At 44.2% G+C, this 20,636-nt stretch overlaps 1 protein-coding gene across 8 annotated transcripts in view; it reads left to right on the top strand.

Moving 5' to 3' along the window:
• COL26A1 (collagen type XXVI alpha 1 chain) overlaps nt 1-18,510 on the top strand; it is a 159,616-nt gene extending 141,106 nt beyond the window's left edge. For 4 of the 8 annotated variants that reach the window (XM_082068383.1, XM_082068386.1, XM_082068384.1 and 1 more), the window contains 7 exons: nt 1,702-1,794; nt 3,205-3,266; nt 5,613-5,675; nt 9,317-9,361; nt 10,683-10,727; nt 11,568-11,652; nt 14,950-18,510. In XM_082068383.1, coding sequence (XP_081924509.1) covers nt 1,702-1,794; nt 3,205-3,266; nt 5,613-5,675; nt 9,317-9,361; nt 10,683-10,727; nt 11,568-11,652; nt 14,950-15,122 — 566 coding nt within the window. In that variant the 3' untranslated portion in view covers nt 15,123-18,510. The remainder of the gene's footprint in view (nt 1-1,701; nt 1,795-3,204; nt 3,267-5,612; nt 5,676-9,316; nt 9,362-10,682; nt 10,728-11,567; nt 11,653-14,949) is intronic. The other 4 variants (XM_082068387.1, XM_082068390.1, XM_082068389.1 and 1 more) reach the window with 3 other exon arrangements.
• The last annotated feature ends 2,126 nt before the right edge of the window (nt 18,511-20,636 follow it).

The following is a 20,636-nucleotide window of genomic DNA, read 5'->3' on the forward strand; positions in this document are numbered from 1 at the left end:
TGTTCTTTAAAAACAAAAGGCTCTGCAATTGTTAATGCCTTCACTGCTGTTTGATGCTCATTTCCCAATTTCATCTTGCTCCCAAGCTGTAATGGATTTTGACGTGGTCAAATAAAACTCACATTAATTGGATTACACACTTCACTTGGGTACCTTTCCTTCTGAACATGAAAACAGTCTCAGTTGTTTTGTTTCAGGCCTGTAAAGAAGGGAAGATGGATGGAGTTAGAAACAATACCCCAAAAAAATACCTGTTTGCATTCAGGTTTTAGGCATGAAATTCGGTTCTCTGAGGATCTGTGTTAGATCTTGTGCAGTTTTGCTGCCAGGAGGGCATTGCAGAGATGCACTGTCATCCTTGGCAGTTGAAGAGGTTTCACAGTTTTCCCTAGGAACTGCTTTCAAACAACTACCTTGAAAGTCGTCTTTATCATTGCCAACAGTCCAGAAGTTGAGAAGGCTTCATAATGTGTCTGTTGACATTTCTGGAGCTTTTACTTTATGTCCTTTGGGCTGGACTCTGCAGAGTAAGCAAAAATCCTTCTGACCTTCCTGGTGTCCCTTGATATTTGCATCAATATAGCAGTGAGACATTTGCTGTCTCTTACACCTACAAAGGATTCTCCTGAATTTTACTGTGGTGACTTAGGAAACATGAGTAAGTTTGAGGTCATGGGCAGGAGGAGATGGACATTATTCCTGCATGGTGGCCTCCAGCTATGGAAAATGTGGACTTTTCAGAGGGTTTACCATCACAGTGACCAGGAGCCAACATCTTTATCCAGCTCAAATTCAACAGGAAATATGCTGTTGGTCCTGCTGTTGGTCAGCAGATTGCAAATCTTAGCAATATCTGGACATGGGGGTTCCCTTCCTTGCTTTGTGACCTTGGTCTCTCGGTCAGTTGTGGAACTTTGTCCCCTAGGTTTCCACACCTGTCAGACAGTGTTGTGGGATGCTCAGATGAAAGATGCTGCCACACAGGTACCACCCCAGGCTACCAGTATGCTACAGTACAGGTCCATAGGGAAAGGGGTTGTTGACTGTGGTTTGGGAATTGCAAAAAATAATAATGCTTGCTTTTTTATATCTAGTTCTGTTTTTTCCAGTCAGTCACCAGCTGAAGTGGTAAGCCTCTTGGTTCGAGGGAAGATGGGGGCACCTACAGGCTGCTGATATTTATTCCTAACAGAAGAGGACTGAGAAAGATGTGCAAAAGCACAAAATTCCTCCAGTTCCTCCTGATGCCTTTTCCCTCCCTGCTCTGCTCCCATTTCCTTCCATTTCCCAGAACTTAATGGACCTGCCCAAGCTGGCTAGAACACCTAAAATAATCCTAAATGGCAAAATGTCTTGGCGATGGCGAATTTTGGGTCAGTTATTGCTGTACAGTACAGAGCTACTCTTAACTGCTTGGGCATTCGAAGAGAGGAGTATATAGGTGTGCAGGAATGCAATTTTTTTTGACAGAAAGGATGACTTTTCTGAGGTTGTCAGAGGAGGGATGAGCAGCTCTGCAGGTCTGGGGGATGCAGCCTGTGTCCTTACAGAGCAAAGGGAGATCGCTCCAAGATCTGAAATTTTGCATCCTGAAGCACTGTGCCCTTGGCCAGCAAAAGGCACTGAAGGGTTCTGGAGAGAAGTCCTGGCACTGGGCAGCCGTTGCTGCAGGAACACTGACTGCTCTGCTCTGTCACACAGATGGGGAACCCCAGCTGGCCTCCACCGTCATAGACACCATCATGGCTGGGCTGCCAGGACCTCGGGGAGCCCCAGGACCCGTTGGGCCACCAGGTAATAAACTCAGTAGAGCTGCAAACCTGTAACGATGGGGAAGATGAGCAAAAGAAACTCCCGATGGAGACTGGAGTCTGTGGGAGGCCTGCAGGGAAAGCGGGGGGTCCTCATGGGAAGGTGGGTCCAGGAGTGGGAAGGGTGGCAAGACGTAACCAGGTTTCTTACCTGTTGATAGTGGCAGATCGTTTTACCTTTGGCAGGACATATCTTGAGAAGGGTGTAACTAAAAACTGTCTTTAAGAATGGGTTGTCCAGTGAAGTTGTTTGGGAGAGTGCTGTCACTGTGGAGCTCCCCTGAGCAGGATCTGGCTACCTGCTCTGTGATGTGTCTACAGACTTCGGAGCTGCTTTGAGCTATCCCAGATTTTCACCAGTATGCCTGAAATCAGAATGTGGGATGAAAATTCAGTGGTAATTCTTCTTTTTCTCTGTGCTGATGGGTGGCTTAAATGATAGTATTCCTGCAAACATCAGCACTTCCCTGTATGATGCATATTTAGAAGTGAACTCCCATTAGTTGCAGAAAAGGCTTTCCTTTCATTATGAGGGCCTTTCATTTATCCTTCAATCCCTTTATTCTTTGATTTAAGTATTTGTGTGGTGTGTTAATGATTGAGGCTGATTCAGCTGCACTTTGTGTATAAGGCCCACATTGTTTCATCTCAAGGGTTGCGACAACTAAAGCAGAGAGGAGTATTGCTAAGTTCAGACTAAGCAAATATTCTGTCTCACATTTGCAGGTATAGTTTAACAGCTACTGTTATGATAGAATTGTTTTTCCAAAAGGAACGAATCTGTTAAGTGACTGTGTAGAAGAAGTTGACCTGTTTAGACAGTGTTTAACTTGTCCTGGAAGCAGGCGCTTCTGTGGTACAGACTTAAAAACGATTTATTGCTACTGGAGCGAGCAAAGAACAAGAGACTTTGCTTTCCACAGTCTCACACTGGCTACATCCAAATGCCATCTCCTTCATGTCCATCGTCAGCTTTCTGACAACACGAGGCAGACCGTAGGCCTGTGGGCTTCCCTTGCCAACCACGAGACTCTGTTTCAGAAACAGCAACTAATCTTGCTCTGATGTAGCTGTTTCCTGGATCTAGCTGGAGCTTTCTCAAAAGCAGTCATTTTAAACAAATGCAGCATGTTACTGACATCCTTCCTGCTTATTTTCACCTTTTTTTCCTCCCAGAGCTCTAGCATCTTTCCTAGGGCATAGGGATATCTTATATCAGGATGTGGGTATCAAGTAATCCAGTATGTGATGAAGCATTTATACTGCAGTCCTGTGACCGATGAACAGCTCTTACCCATTGAGAGATTAAGCAGAACAATGAAAGGAAGTACAGATGTTTGGGTCTTTCCTTCTAAATCTCCTTAAAATTGTCTCAAATGATGATTCCCACCAGGGCCACCAGGTGCATCAGGACCCAGAGGGCCACCAGGACCCATCGGAGCCCCTGGATCACAAGTAAGGCGCTTCGGGGCAGGGCCAGGGCTTGGGTGCGAAACGTCTTCTCTTTGCACTGAGAGGGAGAGTACTTTATAAGTCTTGGATCTGATGTTTTGTTCTCCATGAAAGTCCATGATTTTAATAGCTTCTTTTCATTCTGAGTTGCTTTAAGAGGTTGGAATGGTTGTGCTTTCTGGATTTTCCTTGATCATAACAACACATCTTGCTGTTGCTGTGTCGAAACATTTCACTTTTGGCCTGAGTTGATGCAAAGGATCTGACATGGGCTTTACTAACACGGTGATAGAAAAATACTGTGTTTCCTGAGGAGCACATAAAAAGATCAAAAATGCATCAATGGGAATTCCCCAATTCACCAAAGTGAGTTTGTTAAGCCTCCTTGTTCAGAAATAGCACTTTCTATTCAGGAAAAATATCACAAATTCCCATCACTTTGATTATCTATCAATGCAAAAATTGTGGACAGGGGAAATAATGGAGTGTGATAAACTCACTCAAATGAATTTATGGTAGAAGAAAGGCAAAGTACTCACATAGATGGAAAAAGCTGGTTAAATGGAAAGAAGCAAAGTAATGATGAATAATGAACTACTGCCAAACTACTCAAAATTGTGGCTGGCTGATACAAAGGGACTCCAGTTTTGGGATGAGTATTACTTAATGTGGAGGTAAACCAGTAACATCAGATATTTCAAAGGAATCTAACATGACTAAAGAGATAGAAGTGACTGAAGAGCACAGAGAGAGAAAGGTTAAGTAGTTTAGCAGAGAGATGTAACTTAGAACCCGATAGGAGGTTTGGAATTGCTGGGCATTAGAGAAAGGAGATTTTTGCTATGTGTTTATTAATCACTTTGAAGAAGCAATGGACAGCTGGTTAGTGAAAGTTTGCCAGTGTAGCAGAATAATTTCAATTAGTGAATGCTCTGGAGAACGATGAGGAATACCAGATAGATATGAACACAGTGGGAAATCTGGCAGCAAAATGGCAGATGCAGTTTAACATGATTAAATATAAGGTAATTCACAATTCATAAGTAGGTTCTGTAGTAGAATCTGGCTTTTTCACATGCAGCACACGTTATAAATCTTTTATTGTTTACAACAGATTTGTGGAATTCAGTGTTCTTGAATGTCATTGTTGAGAGCTGTCAAGAGCAAAGGATGCTTATGGACACTTAAGCTTTGTTCATGCTGCCTGTTGGACTTAGGGCCAAGTCTAGTTTGTTCCCCACCTCATCTGACAGCGCTAGTAACCTCCCAAACCAGGCCTGAGTTTCTGAATCTTTCCTGGGCCCAGGGGAGATGTGGCTGAACTGGAGGCCAGGTCATTGTGCGCCTTGGGGCTGAGCTGGGGGGGGCTGCAGGCAGGGAGCAGCATGTTAATGGTGAGCATCACTGCCTCCCAGCTGGAACTGGGAGAGTTTTCCTCCTCTAGACCCTTTGAAAACTTCTATCCAGTCTTGTTGGGCCACTTAACTAGATGTTGAGGCTCCTCACAGCTGTGCCTAGAAAGCCCAAGTCTCTGGGTGCTGAGAGGTGGGGGTTTCTGGGCAGGTTGGAGCAGTGGCCTCATTTGCTGCAGCCTTCAAGGTGATGTGCAAGTCGCTTGAGGTGGATAAAAATGTCTTGCATGTGGTCGTGGGGAGCTGACATGGCACATATAAACAAACAATATTGTTCTCTCCCTGTCTCTGGTTTATATTATAGCTGTGGCTTCACTGGGTGGATAAGTTAGGAATTTGGATTGATTTCTGCAAAGCTGTTCAATTAGTAGAAATCTGAAGACTACGTCCTTCTTATCCGTTGGTGACTGTTTTATAGATTTATTCAACCCAGGGAGCAAAATTATTAGTAGAGATTGGGCTTAATTTGAAAATTGTTTATTAGGGTGAGTGAATAGCTTCAAAATAATTTCCACTGCACAATCCAATTAATTTTCAGGTATGTATGCTTACTCATGCCACCCACTGAGGCAATTATGAAGAGGGGGAAAGCAGTGGGGATTTTTAAGCTAGCCATACTATCTGTGTATTAATTTATTCTTGGTAACTGAGAACAAGAACTATCCTCTCATACTGGTCCCTTAAAAATGTTAGAGCAGTAGTCTGCAGTGTCTTAAAAGACCCCAAAAGACCCAAATACACAGAAACTATAGGGTTCGGGATGTTTGCAAACAGAGTTTCCATTGTTGTTGCTTGAGGGTAAAAAGAATCCATCCCAATTGCTTAATGGGTGTACGAGGTTTTCAGGAGCTAAGGATCATTGGGAATTGTATTCACTTCACCTACACAAAGGAGGCACAGTGGAAATTAATTCCTTCTTGTTCTGCATCTCTTCTAGGGCTTACCGGGCTCTCCAGGACAACCCGGGCCAAAAGGTTCCAAAGGAGACCGAGGAGAGCGAGTAAGGTTTTACACACACAAAGAGATTCCCAGGGTGATGTCTCAGAAATTCCATACAGCATAGGTCTTTCCAATTCTGTGGGACTACAACCATTAATAATTTTAAATGTAGAGTTTCTAGGTCTTCTGCAAGAACCAAGATGAGGGTTTACTGTAAAGGGTTGAATTGCTTGCAAAGTCTGGTGTTCCTAAAGAGATTCAGATAGCAAATATGTGGTATATAAAGGCTGGTGGAGAACAACTTTCTTGCACCAACCAAAGCTCTTTAGCTGGAGTACGTTGAGTGGTCTCACTGAACTCTTCCTTCTTTGGTAGTAAAGCAGTAAAAGCTCATCGGGCTTTTCCTGAACCAAACCTATTCCCCAGGTCAAAAGATCTTCTTAATATTATTATTTGGAAAATTGAAATCATGTTCGTAATATGTTTATGTGAAGTCATGTTCTTAATTTATGTGCTATACCTCAGTCCTTGATTGGGTTATCAAGTGCTAATAACTAAGCATAGAAAGAAGTGCTGTTTGAATGTTACTTCCAAGCTGGTGAAGTTTAGGAAATACCAGAGAAAAATCAAACAAGGACATAAATCTGTCAGATTCCCAGACCAGCATCCAAGCACTGGGAAGGGCTTCAAAGTGGCATTTGGGCCTTCAGCTGCTTCTGTTCAGCACACTCTCCAAAAGGCCACTGTCTTTGAACTCTCCTGTGAGAGACACTAGGGGCACAAAGTCATTTGAGAACATGGTACGTGGTGGAGGATCATTCAGCAATTAAACCCTAGTGTGGAGCAGAGTCAAAGGAAGAAAGGTAAGGAAAAAAGTATTGGATGGTACCTCTAAAATTATGGATGTCTGCAGTGGTGGCTGCATTGACAGCACCTTGTCCCGCAGCTGCAGGAAATGAGTTTCCTTTTCTGCCAAGTGCTACTTTCATGGTCACAAAGATGGAGGTGAGCACGGAGGTCACCACCTGTCCATGGGTGGCTGGAGACGATGTTCTTCCCCCATGCGATTGCATCTCCTCTTCTTCGCTTCTGCTCACTCTTCCAATCCATAAGACAGCGGATGTCTGAAACACCAAGACAGACAAATTAGTTAACTCCAATTTGATGACTTCTCAAATTAATGAAACAACCAGTGACTGAAGCTGCGTTCCTCTGTCCAGCCTGTGTGCAAGGAGGGCAAGTCCAGGTGGCTGGTTCCATCCCCTCCTGAGGCACCTCGTGCCAAGGAGCAGGGATATCTGGGATGGAGCACGTGCTTTTAAAATGCTCCGGTTTATTTTAGTATCTTTGCATGTTGTGTAGGGTGCTTGGCCCCTGTTCTTTTGTAAGAAATGACTTTCAGCTCCCTGAAAGACAGAGGCCATTTGAAGTGACTGTTAGGATTATTTTTTAGTAAGTTTCCTTGTGCAGTTCAGCCACTTTGGGAGTGTATTTGTTTTACTGATAGATTAGAGACTGATACATTTCTGGGACTAGAATTTAAGATTTTGATAGAGAGCAAAACCTTAACTGATAAGATTCAGCGCAGGTTACCAACTACAGCTCATAGCTATTACACGTTTATTTTCATTAAAAAACCAAACAAGGCATGGTTTGTGGCAAAGTATCAAGTTTCCATCCAGGAAACTGATAAGAGCTCTTCCTTAATGATTCATTTAACATTTTCCATTAGTTTGTGGTTGACCATATTGCTAACACTAGACTTATTTTGAAACAAAAGCTTTGTTGCACTGTGTTCATTCAGTACAAATCCTTTGGATTTGATTTTGTTCCCTCCTTGTTAGCTATGCAGAACTGCAGCTCTGCATCTAGATTTGGAACAAATGAGATTTTAAAATATCAGAATGTCTCGCTAAATAGAAAAATTCTATTTTCTGTCCTTCCTGTGTTAGCATGGAAAGCGAAGCCAATTGCTTTTTCTGGCAGAATTTCTGTAGGATGTTCTGTGTGCTTTTTGTCTTTTGCGAGTGTGGATTTGAGTGCTGGTTTTGACAACCACACGCTGCAATTTTGGGTTTGGTGGATACAAATTAGAGCTGGCCTTACACAGAGCAGAGGAGCTGTGCAGCTGCAAAGACAAGCAGAGTGGGGTTTACAATGTCTATTGAGATTCGAGAAGATGTTATTAGACATTCTTCCTGCCTCATCTCAGAAAGAAGAGACGTAGAGGTGACCTGCGGCAGTCTGAGCCGCCCCTGGCTGCCACATCTGTACGTGTCCTGCTCACCAGCATCTTTTTCTTACGCAGCGCCACACATTTTCTTACACACCACATCGTGTCCCGGCAGCAGTCAGAGGTGCTGGGATGAAAGATATTTCTAACACCCAGCCTAAATATCTTTTGATCCCCTTTAAGCTGGTAACATCCTTTCCTGTCCCCCCTGGACACAGAGAACAGCCTGTTTACGTATTTTTAGTGCGTTGTTTTGTCTCCTCTCCGTGATTTGCCGCTTGCCTGTGCTTTTTCACAGGCCTTGCTCCCTCCAGTGCAGAATCCAAGTATTTGCCTTTGAAGATGCTCAGAGAACCTCACAAATTGGGTTTTCTTCTCAGCGCTCGTCGTGTCAATACGGGCCTTTGTCTGGTGCTCGCGAGCCCCCTCAGCTCTCTGTACTTACTTGTGTTTTGTAGATGCCCAAGGCCCGTTGGTTTTATACAAAGCAGCAGTTTGATGGACACAAAAACAAAGCACCTGGCAAAAAAAACACAAAGCTTTCTGGCAAATAATACAAAAAGCTGCCGCCAGCTAGGTAGTTTTGTTGGGGAAATAAAAGGATGGGTTTGTTTCTGTGTGTGTCTAGGGGAGAAGAGCAAGGTTAAATATGTGGTTCTTTCATCAATGGGTTTCTGAAGATGCTTTTAAATTTTGACACCTCCCCCCAAGCTCCTGCTTTTTCTTTAAATAATCTATGTCTGGTCTCCCAGTTGGGGATTGTGCCCTGCCCCAGCGTGCTCCGGGGGGGAAACCAGCCCTGGGCAGGAAAAGAGGGGGAAAAAGATGCTCCATGGTGTTTCATTCTGCCCCAAACCAACACGTAGCATTTCAAAATGTTTCTGTTTAAAAATAAAAAACAAACACCACTGAGAACAAGGTGAAAATTAGCACTGCAAGAAAAACAAACCAACCAAAATATTGTAGGTGTGTTTTGATCAGTAGCTGTTGGGGTTAACGCGGGGATGTGTGTGGAGCAGGAGGCAGATTAAATCAGTGCTCTGTGGGAGTCCTGGGCTCCGTGTGCTGTCTGGGGCACCATCAGCCCATCAGTTTTACTAGAGAGAAGAATGTGGCATCTTTGTAAGAAACAAATCTCCAGCCAAATTCCTTCCTGGCATAATGTAACTGACTGCTGTAAAGTTCAAAAAATCGTTAATCGTCTTACTGAGAGGGTACTGAGCTGAGCAGCTCTGTATCAAACCAAACTTCTCCAAAGTGTGATGGGATTTGGAGCTGAGACTTGACAGAAAACCATGACCCCCTTTTGCTGTCTCTAAGTGATAATGTCAAGGGAGAGGAATTTTTTCATATTATCCCAAGTGTAAGGTTTTTCATTAAGCCATCTTAATTCCACTAGTAAAAATTACACTATGTTCTTGACAAATGGAAAAAACATCTCCTAATGACACTTACTTTATTTCCAACAGGGGCAAGCAGGTCTGACTGGAGAGAGGGGCATTAAGGGATTTCCTGTAAGTGATGCACTTGTGGGGGTGTGCAAGACTCAGCTGCGTTTGGTGCGCCCCTGGCACCGTAAATACCACCGAGTTGGACTGCAGGGCAACTGTCTCCAGCTCAGACATTTGTGCAACAGGCAACCCCATCCTAACGCGTTCCTCTGCGGATGAAACGTTGTCCTCCTGCATGTTGAGCGCAGTGCCGAAATGCCGCAATCGGGAAGGCAGCGCGTCTGTAGAGCTGTGCTTTGCTGGCAGGTCCCCTCCAGCCAAACCTGGGCAGCCAGAGCCCCCTCCCTGCCCCCTGAGGTTCCTGGCACAGCCAAACAACCCAAAGTACATCAGCTGCTCTCAGCTCCCTCTTTGCACCTTGGCCTGCCAAGCTGAGCTGGAAGCCCTTGAGTGAGATTAAGAGATGTCTCCAAATGATTTCTTGGCAATACCTGAACAGATGCACACAGGAGATGTCTGCACTGGCACACATGCCTAGAGTGCAAACAAAGTGGTGGAGATGAAAGTTGGCTCAAAGTCAGCTAGTGGAGCAAGCTGGGCTTTTGTGACTGGCAGCATCCAGAGAGGTCACAGGTCCTCTGGGAGGTTTCTCTTCTCTCTTCCTTAGTTCTACCTCATCGTTTCATACAATTCACCCAACCTTTTCTTCAGTCCTTCCTCCCATACCTACTCCTGCTTTGCAAGTATCTCAGGGATGTCCAACAAGCTGGAGGAGCACAGGCATTTCCACGCTATTTCATTCACCAGTTTGTTAACCTTATGTTTTAGTTTGTGGTTTAACGTCTCCGTGTCATCTGTTCTTTGGGAAATGCATGAACTTCTGGTTGGGGGGAACACCAGACCGATGTTCACAGCACACAGGGATCTTTGTTCAAGAAAAGCTTAATGAGCATCTTCAGAGGCAGAAAGTGATGTGACTAGTTAATGAAAGCAGAATGGAAGATTTTCTGTTCTACATCAAAGATGAACATGTGCATGTTTGGGGGGGCCGGGGAGCAGTATTTTTCTCTCAGTGTTTTAGCCTGAAGCATTGCTCATGGAGAGCTTCATGAGATCTATATAGTCTTGTTGCGGGCCCAGGCCATAGCAGCCAGTCCCTCCTGCAGCTGGGCACTCCTGGCCAAGTCCATCAGTGTTAGAAATGGTGATGAGCTCCTGGGAAGCTGATGGGGGACAGGACAGAGCTCATGAGAGCACTTTGGCCTGTTTGTTTTCTGCTGGTGAAACGCTTCTGCCTTTATATTGTTCCTTTGGAGGGAAGGGATGCAAGTGATCCTGGACAGAGCCAGTCACGTGAAAACAAATTTCTCTTTCTTTGTTTCAGGGTGAACCAGGCAAGAAGGGTGAGGAAGGTGACAAAGGCGCTGATGTAAGCACATTGTTTTACTTTCTTTTTTGTCTCTTTACTGTGCTTCAGTCATATTCCCTGTGGCAGGCTGGTTTATGGAGGGTGAAGGTCCTGTCCACAGTTAAAAGTGCAGAGCAAGCGATGACGTGAACCTTGGGTATGAACTTAACACCTGCTAGAAATCCTGGTCTTCGAGGCTTCCTTGCCCTCGTTGTCAGCTGCCCTTCTCTCCGTGCTCTCTGAACACCTCTGCAGTCCCCAGTGGTTGTTGTACCACACAGAACTGCTACAGGGTAGGGAATTACCCCCACACTGTCCCTCCCAAACACTCAGGAACAGACTCCCAGAAGAGATCAAACTACATGTGTAGAGAGAGTTGGACCTCTCACACCTCTACTCGCCCAGTTAATAAGGGAGCAACAAGAAGGTGGCAGCCACATGTCCCAGCTTCCTGGTGTAACAGCAAAGACAAAGCCCAGGTAACTCACTGATGGACAGACTAAATGTCAGCTAAGAGTAAAACCTGTCCTCCAGGTAGCTCAGCATAACTTGAGCTGCACAGGGTAAAGGTTTGGCAGGAACATACACCCTGGGTTTGGCCCACTGCAGAAGCAGGAACCAAACTGAAAGGCTTGGTTTTGGGTCAGAGGCTCTGCAAACACAGGATACAACTGAGGAGCTTTTTTTTAGTCAGAGTTTTCTCCTGCATTCCTACTTAACTCTTGCAGTTTATCTCACCTTTTACATCTTTTCTTTTTTAAACATTCACACTGCATAGTTTGGCATTATGGAAGCAATATTATGAACAAGAAGCCTATTCTGCAACATATACTAATGTTAGTTTTCTTTGCTGTCTTGCAGGGGGAAGGTGTTCAGCAACTTCGAGAAGCTCTGAAGATTTTAGCTGAGAGGGTACTAATTCTTGAGCACATGATAGGAATTCATGGTAAGTGTTGCTAAGGTTTTCTTTTCTAGACAAGTGGGGGGCTCTGTTCAGGCAACTACTTGATGGTTAAACATCCTCCCAAGTCTCCTAAACTCTCTGTCTAGTATCTATTTAAGCCAGGTTTTCAAAACTAAAAGGATGCTTAGAACTGTTGAGGACCTAGAGCTTCCACCAACTGCAGTGGTTTCTCTGGCTTTACAGTAGCAGGTGAAGTGACCCCCACAATAATTTTTATTACAATCAAAAAGCCAAGTCACGAGCAGCAGCTCAAGCCATGTGGCACAGATCATCTACCAGCTTCCCAGGGAGCTGCTTGTTCAAGTCTTTAGGCCAGATCATTTAATCCTGTTAATAGTGTCTTCCAAGTGACTTTAACACCACTGAGGCCCTTGCCCTGTGTAGCATTATATTTTACAGAGAAAGCCCAAACAATGCTACCATGCTACCCTGAAAAACAGTGATTCCTGAATGTCTTGTGATTATAACTTACATAAAACCTATTTTCACAATCAGATTTAAAGAAACTATCACATGTTCTTCATTCAGTTAGATTTTAAGTTTTCTGTTGAGGCTGTTTGCTCTCGACCACTGCTACAGGTGTGTGGTATCAACCCTCAATGAATGTTTTCTTCCCTTAATCAGAGTATGGGCTCATGCGATTGTCACAGATCAGGCTTCTCCCTTTGGGGTACTTGAGGCTCAATTCTCTCACAGCTGCCAAAAGTTGCTGTGCCAATTTCTCCCCTTTCAGAAACATGGTAGGGGCAAAATGTTGTTTGGATCTACCATCCCCGGCTGTGAGAAACAAGTCTGTTCCTTGGCACCGAGTCCCACAGCACTTTTCTTTCTTATGCTCTCCCTGACACATGGAACCTCATTCCTGGCCTTGCTCGTAAATCAAGCTGCTCACACCTTCCTTCAGATCGACATCCACTTTTATCATGAAATGGCCTTTGGATATTGATTTAGCCTATTAAAATGTTTAATAGCTAAAATGTCTGGCAGTTCCTAGGCAAGTGACTTAAAGCACATCTCTTGCTGTGCAGTAAAGCAGCCTGTGATTCGAGAGCCCACAGGCCCCTTCTGGGGCCAGCACGGTGCTAAAATGAAAATGCTGTTGGGCACGTCAGAGCCAGAGCAGTGTCAGTGCAAGTGCTGTGTCCTATGGCTGAGCTGGCTGGGGTGTCTGTGCTGCTCTTCAGTGGCCACATGTCCTTTAGAGGCCCAAAGCCCTATTTCCAAGAGCAATAGGCAGCAGCAGCTTAAGCTTTTTGGGAAATCTTGAATCACAAACCCGTGATTTAACCACAGTCACCCTGACCTTACCTCTGCATTAATTCTACTTTGCTTCATATTTTCGTTGGATTTTTATAGACCGAGGGCAGGAGGAGATGCTTTTATCTCTGTTCTGAGATGGTGGAGATACAAGGCAGATGCCCACTGGGTTACAGGCTGCGCTCCATGCCCAGCCACGGTGTTCCCGGGTACGAGGAGGGGAACCCAGTCTATAACACAGCACAGTGTGTTTACAGGACCCAGGGCCCAGCTGTCCATTGTTTTTAACTTTTTACCTTCATTTATACTGGTAAAAAGCAAACAAGCCAGCTCTTCAGGAAGCCTGTATAGATGCCAGGGCTTGGACTGGGGGATACATGCAGTTTTGCGCCTGCAGAGCTGCCTAGTTTACCTATTTTTAACATTGTTTGGTAATACAGCGGCAACAAGATATGTGCGGTTCTTATTTTGAAACTGTCATTTTGGCAAACCATTTATACTGACATAAACATATTTTCTGTTACTGCTTGGGATGGAGGTAAGTTATTTATACCCATGTGTACTTCTATACCAGTGTAGCTGCATCAGCAAAAATGGATGTTTCTTAATAGTACAGTGTAGTTAAGCTATATTTAAACACCTATATTGTGTGACTGTAAATAGTTCTTTTTTTATCCAATGACTATAGATTATTATATTTTTACTCTGTGCTTTTGAGATAGTTCAATTCTACAACATAAGATATACTGTTTAGAAAGAGAACTTTGAAAGTAAAGCGTTTTTTCTTTGTGCAATTATATTCATCCCTGTATGCGTATATGGTTAAAAAAAAACCCCATAAAATAAGAAAGCAGAATCTTCTTAAGAAGCCCAGACCTCCCTGCACTGAAAGGCATCACACAGGTTTAGATCACCCAGCACCAACTCTCTGGTCGTGTTCCCATCGTAGGTGTTAAGGATTTGACCGCAGGTTCCTGGGCAGCCTGACTCAGCCCAGCTGTAAAGCCCCACGCAGAAATGCCAATCCCATGCTCTCATTTTCCCAAGAAACTTCATAATCAGTGTGGTTTCCAAACCCACAGCCACCCAAGCAACAAGGCAAAACATACCAGCAAACAAACCCCTTCTCTGCAACGGGAGGCTGGTTTGAGATTCTCTGGCCCAGCAGGACACGCGAAAGCCCAAACTCTGGCAGCAGAAACCCTCCGGCAGCCAAACACTCACTTGAAACAGAAACACTGCCTCATGGGATCAGACCAAGGCTGGGTGTCTGGCTTGTGAGGTTGGGCTCTTGGCAGGGAAACATGCAAAATGTCCAGCTCTGAAGGCAAAAGGAAGAAGAAATTGGGGCGTTAGAAATGATGAGGCAGCACTGAGTTATCAGCATCTGTGGCTGACTGCTGGGAAAATAGAAGAGTCGCCGTAGCCAAATGAATATTTAGCTTCGGAGGGCAGGAGGCTGCAGGAGGAGGAGGTGTGCGTCACCATGAGACGCTGGGAGAATGGACAACTCATATTTATTCCCAGCTTTATTGCTAGTTTGTCTGTAGCCTAAGGTGGATCAGTCCTTTTGTTCAATCTTTTCAGTGTCTCCTTTACAAGGAGTGGCATTTAATGGTATTTAAACCCTCAGGAGAATCACCTCCCAGTGACCGCTTGGCCTCAGCCTTCAATAACAGGAGTCTGTGGGCAATGCTGAGTAGCAGCTGTAGCCCAAGCAAGTTTATAATCAATAAATGAAGAGCGCTTTATAAATTGAATCACGAATGGGAACAAGGCCTGTTGGGCCACGTGCAGTAAGAGTATCTACCCCAAAGAGTTTAGATAGAGCAGAGGGAAGAGACCTAAAACAGCAGTAGTGTGATGGCAGCAAACATGTAGCTCCACAGTTTCTTGGTGGATGGAAAGACAGCAGGAGGGCCGACAGCTCTTTCAGAAGAGGTATCGTTCAGAGGGCCCACGTGCTCTGTCCTTAGCGTCCCCTGTTAAATAGCGCTCTCCCGTGACTTTCTCTCCTTACAGACTCTTTGTCTTCCATTGAGCCAGGCTCTGGACAAGACGTGATCCCGGGCTCCCCTCTGCGAAGCAGCATCAAGATCAAGCGTGGAGGACCCCAGCAGCCGCAGGCCCACCAGATCCTCTCTTCACTGCTGGATGACGGTGAAGCCAAAAGAAGAAGCAGTCGGATGAAGTAGGAGCATCTGTGTGTTCTCCCTGCCTGTTCACCAGTTAAAGATACACTATCCCAGTGCTTAATTGCAGAGCGCAAATGAAGTGGGAGTAGGTAGGAGGCTGGAGTGTTGGCAACTGGGTTTCCTCAGTTTTCCTGGCCAATTCTACACCCTAATTGCAGGGAACGCCTTATCCATAGCTCAGAGAGGGTCTTACGAACATTTTATCTTGATTTTGTTGGCTTGCCTTTGGAATACCGGATGGCAGGTATCCTCAGAAGCTGTCTACAGCAATGACACCTCCTGACTGTGTCTCAAGAGTTTAGTCCTCCCCTTGTTTACTCACTGCCCTTGAAGGTTACTCAGTTAAAGCACTGCTTAACTGGCTGAGACAATCAGTCCCACCTAGACTCAAAGCCAAGCCTTAGCCTTGTCCATTGGCATAGTTGGTGGCACCTGCTTTTATTTCATGTGGTAGTGTCTTGCTGACTTCCAGGTGAAGATACCACCTCAATAGGCCAGGATTTTAGGCAAAGAACCAATAGTAAAATTCAAAGAACATTTAAAATTCTTACTCTGAAAATTCAGGTTAGTCTCTGGTCTTTAGCATCAAAATCTTGGCTTTTCATGTTGCTAATTGCATGTGAGTGGCATTATTTCTATTTGTGGTTGGCTTAGCAAGGACTTCTGATGCAAATGATCATGGCATCATTGATTTGCTATCTATCTTTGGTTAGATTAGACTGTTTCTGTGAAAATATAGAGCAGTTTGTACGAGATATGACGGAATTGTGCAAGAATTTTCCCATATTGTGTTCGGCTTGTGCATACATACAAGATGATAATTAATTAAAGTAGTAGCAATAACTATTCACAGAAAAGGATATTTTGCAATAGCTTCTTAATCCTACATCAATAAGGAAAAATGTTTTCATGCTGTTCCTTTTTTATCTTGTCAGTGAATCCTTGTCATGTGAATCTGGAGACAGTGTAGTAGCAAACCACAGCCTGAGGAATTAGTCTTGTCAACAGCTTATCTTGCACTGGGAGTTAAATACAAAGTCATTTTACTTTTTGCAATAACTTGGTATTTTGGGGGAAGTCCCAGCTCCAGGGTTAAGAAGTTGAACCCGCCCTTCAGTGACAAATGAATCACTGCACCTGCTGCGCAAACCAAATCAGACAAGTTGGTGTCATTCACGAAGACAGGGATTTTGTTAGAAAGGGTGAGACTAATCGAAAGAACTGAAGGTACTATTTTATTTTTATCTTTTATTTTTATTTCAAATTTAGCCCAGAACGAAAGTTTCTGTTTGTCACCTTATGGCAGAAGTCAAGCAATTTGGCCACATTCTGTCTGGTTCCTAGTGCAAGATACAGCCATGTGAAAAGAGCAAAGTGTACATTAAGAAAGAGTCCTCATGGCAGTTTCAGGAACTAAACTAAACTAAAGCAATGTTTAAAAAGGGAAATGGCAAAATTTAGTTTCACTGGCTTGAATTTGGGGACAAGGGAGTACAACAGGGCCAGTCTCCCGTTCGTGACATTTTGCAGCCTTCACACTGAACTGAAAGAGGCATTTTTCTTTCTCCAAGTTTGTCTCCCTGAACTCAAAGCTATCGCATTAGCACTGTGAGCGTTGGCTTCGAGTCTTCACATTGGCTAGGATTTTGGATTTTAAATTATTTAAAATGGATTACTGGCAAGACAAAAAGGTTTGGGTTGCAACCATTTTAATTATTGCCTTTTCCATATTTCTGTATGAGCTATGTAATTTTTTTCTCCCCACGCTTCTTGCTTTATTTAGCTCCATCTCTCTCTTATGCGGTACTGTATCTTGAATTTGGGGGGCAGTTGTGTTATACCAAATGGACTTTCTCAGCTGGGGTTTCATTCCTCTCTACTTACACAAGGGTTGGACCACACTGTTGTGCAGTCCCAGTTTAATTATGTTTTAAAGGTGAACACAGCCTCACATGCTGACATTTATGATATTCATGACTAAGCAAACCACTCCAACCACATTTTTCCATCTTGGGCAGGATACTAAGATTCATTTTAGCCAGGGCATATAATGCATCTTGCCGCATCTATGTAACTTAGAGAGGGGATCTATTCTGAATGCGTGCTCATTTAGAAGTATATTTTAATTGAAATGTTTAGTGCTTTATCTTACATGCGTACTGTGCAATACCATAGCGTGTTCTTTTCCTCTTCCTTTTCCTAAGACTTTTTTTGAAATTCTTTATGTTCTTTGAGCTCCGATGTGTTTTTGACTTGGATTGGTTCTGGTAGTAGTAACACATTTTCCGTGCCTTGAGCGAACCAGAAGCAGCACATTGCACAACCAAAAACTCTTTGCTATTTGTGCACCCTGATGTTCACCAGCAATCTGGTACTCCTGGGAGGCGGAAGATGCTTCTCTCCAGAGTATCTAATTTGCACTTATTGTATAGAATTGACAGCAACCCAGGGAAACGGGAATAAGGTAGAGCGAAGAGCCCTCACCTGCTCCCACCAAACTTCACAGTAATTTTGCCATCAACTTTCACAGGAACAGGCTCTAGAGATCAGACCCAGGTCTCCGTCCAGCACGGACGGTGCTGCTGGCAGTGGAGCAGAGTGTACGGCTCACGAGCAGCTCCCGCAGAGTTTGGGGTTCACTCCCCGTCTCTGCAATGAACTATTTCAGTACAGGAACCTGACCACTGCGACAAAGGCTTCTAAAAGACAATCAGCTTCTGGAATTACTGCTCGATCCAATTGATGGGAAATCCATTCTCCACATTTACAGCCTCTGTCTTATTTGAGATTACATTCCATGTTGGCGTTTGGTGGTATAGGGGTTTAAACTACTCAGTTTCTGTGATTGCATTGAAACCAGGCAATTCAAAGGTGCTATAATTGTCCACAAAGCACATTTCCATCCACAGAAGGAAATGTTAACTTTTTCACTAGTTATTTTACACAGCATTTTTTATTTATATCAGTGTGTTTCCTATGTGTGCAAATGGTCTCAGCTTCTCTCATTGTAATAAGCTTTACAACCATTTGGTCTTTTATAGGGCAGCCATACGCAGTATCTTGCAATCATGTGTAATTTCTTAACATAGAGCAAGAATAAATCTCGTCTAACACGATGAACTCATTTATGGCAGGCTCTAATGTTTGTTGTGAACACCACCTGTTTGTTCCACCTCTTGCATGGTTTACTTATCTGTTTTCATATTGCTATGTTATTGTTCAAAATATCTATTTCTCTTTATTTGCTATGGGTTTTGTTACTGTATATGGAATGTTTTGTATTCAGCATTTTCTTACAGAGCAGAGTGGGAACAGTATTCAAGAACCCACAAATACCAAAGACCTTTCATGTAATGCACTGAGAAATAAACATACTGTAAATGAGTCGGGTGTCCTGCATTTACACAGTCCAGAGCAAGTTCAAGCAACTGCATCCTGAAATTAGGGCATCTGTTTTTCTTTCCTGCCATCTCAGCTTTCTCTGACCATATGTTTGCAGGTCTCTTAAAAAAAACCAAGACCCTGCTTCTGGTCATCATCTGTGGGGTGAAGAGGCAAAAAGGCCTTTGTTAACTAAAGCCAAATCTCACATTCTCCTCACCCATGATGGGACTGACTCTTCTGCAGCTATTGCAGGACAGCTTTGGCAAGCACCTCTGCCCTCCGGGAGGGTTTGAGATGTGTCTCTAGGATGCACTTGGTCACTACTCTGCATTCCCAGCCACACTAACCAAAGATGAGGCATGTCCGGTTAGTTTAATTCCTGCAGCGGCCTAAGTGAGTGTCCAAGCAGTGTCAGCTTTGAACATCTTGCTTGGCACTGCAGAGTGAGGCATTACCTGGCATTACCTGGCTGCGGCAGACTGTGCTGCAGGAGCTGTGCCTGGGTACCAGGACAGGGCTCATGGCTCAGCTGGGCGACTGCGTGACAGGGAAACAAGCCAGAGAGAATTCTGCAGTGCCTCAGAGCGTAAATTAAATCTCTTGTTATTTGCCTCACCTGCTCCTAAGTTTCCTTATAGCTGAAGGAAATCAAGTTGGCTGATCTAAGATGGCAATGGCCACTCCTGCAATCCCCTGTTACCTCTTGGGTATCTGCCTCCTCCAGACACTTGTGCTTTTGCTGAATTTGCCTCTGGGCTTATGGAGACTCCCCCAGAGTCATCACCTCATGTTACAATTCACACTGTTAGCAGAGGATGTGGTTAGGGACCTATATTTTTAACCTTCCTACGATAGGAAGGACTACCCATTTAGATGCAGCTACCTGTTTGCAAAGGGAGGCTTTACTCCCTGCGAGCCTTGGCTGCTTTTGTCAGAGATGTGACGGGTCTGGTTCCTGAACTTGTTTTTTATATCCTACAAAAACAAGAGATATGTAAATCACAGCTAATTTTTTTCCCCCACTAATCCGATTACACAGCAGATATGCAGATACCGATAGCGTAGCAAAGGTGAAGTCTTGTAAACACTGGGAAACGTCCGCAGTGTCACGGCCTCTGCTTCATACGGTTCTTTGCATCACTGACGAGGACATACTCAAGGTTACTAGATGCCAAACATTCCCATGCAGCACTTCTCTGGGTCTCTCAGGGTGTATTATCTTGGGTTTTGTGTCCTAACACCTCCAACTCTGATTTATCCTTGCAAAAAGTCCTCTGAGGGAAGGCAGTTCTGTTAATCACTACTGTACAGATTGGGAGTTGCTGGATAAAAGGCTAAATTAATTTCTCGGGATGTTTGTGGCTGCACTGGTCTGCCAAGCACCAAATTAGCATCAAGCCCATGATGGTCTCTGGGCCATTATGGCCACTGATTGTAATCACAGCTGGGGAAACGGCGCTTTTCCAACACTTAACACAGCAGAAGAAAAATCAATGGTAGAATTGAAGAGATTGAACTTCTAACAGGAGCTGATTATAAAGAAAAAAAAATATATATATTTATATACGCAAACACAATAAACAGTTACTCTTTCAATACACTGTGTTAACTCATCATTAACCACATGCTCAGCAGCAAGTGGCTATACAGCTTACTATTTAAAGACATACAAACATTAACGCTATAGTAAGAACAGCTCTGACCACGTTGTTCCATGTTGTTTCGTACATTCACGCAGTCGGAATTGCTCGCCACATTCAGCCTGTTGGATGTGACCAGGGGAGGGTTACCAGGAAGGAACCCACCCACCACAGCCTGGCTCAGCATCTGGAACCCGCACTCACAGCCTGGGGATGGGGAAAGCAGCAGTCCTGATAGGGGAACAATCTAATCCTGCCTTCCCAAGCAACACTATGGCCAGAAAAGCAACTACTACACTGTACACAGACAAAGTAAGCAGGGAGATTGCATTACCCTATTTACCATTGCTACCTGTCTTAGAAGAGTGTGTCTACAGATCACCAAAAATGGTGACAAGTTGGTTCAAAGACAGATTGGAAAAAAATCTGACTACTCCATACTTCAGGAAATAATTTTCTTGGCATCGAAGAGAGACTGCGAGCTGATCAG

The sequence above is a fragment of the Streptopelia decaocto genome (assembly GCF_964273445.1).
Source record: "Streptopelia decaocto genome assembly, chromosome: 18".
Taxonomy (NCBI): Eukaryota; Metazoa; Chordata; class Aves; order Columbiformes; family Columbidae; genus Streptopelia; species Streptopelia decaocto.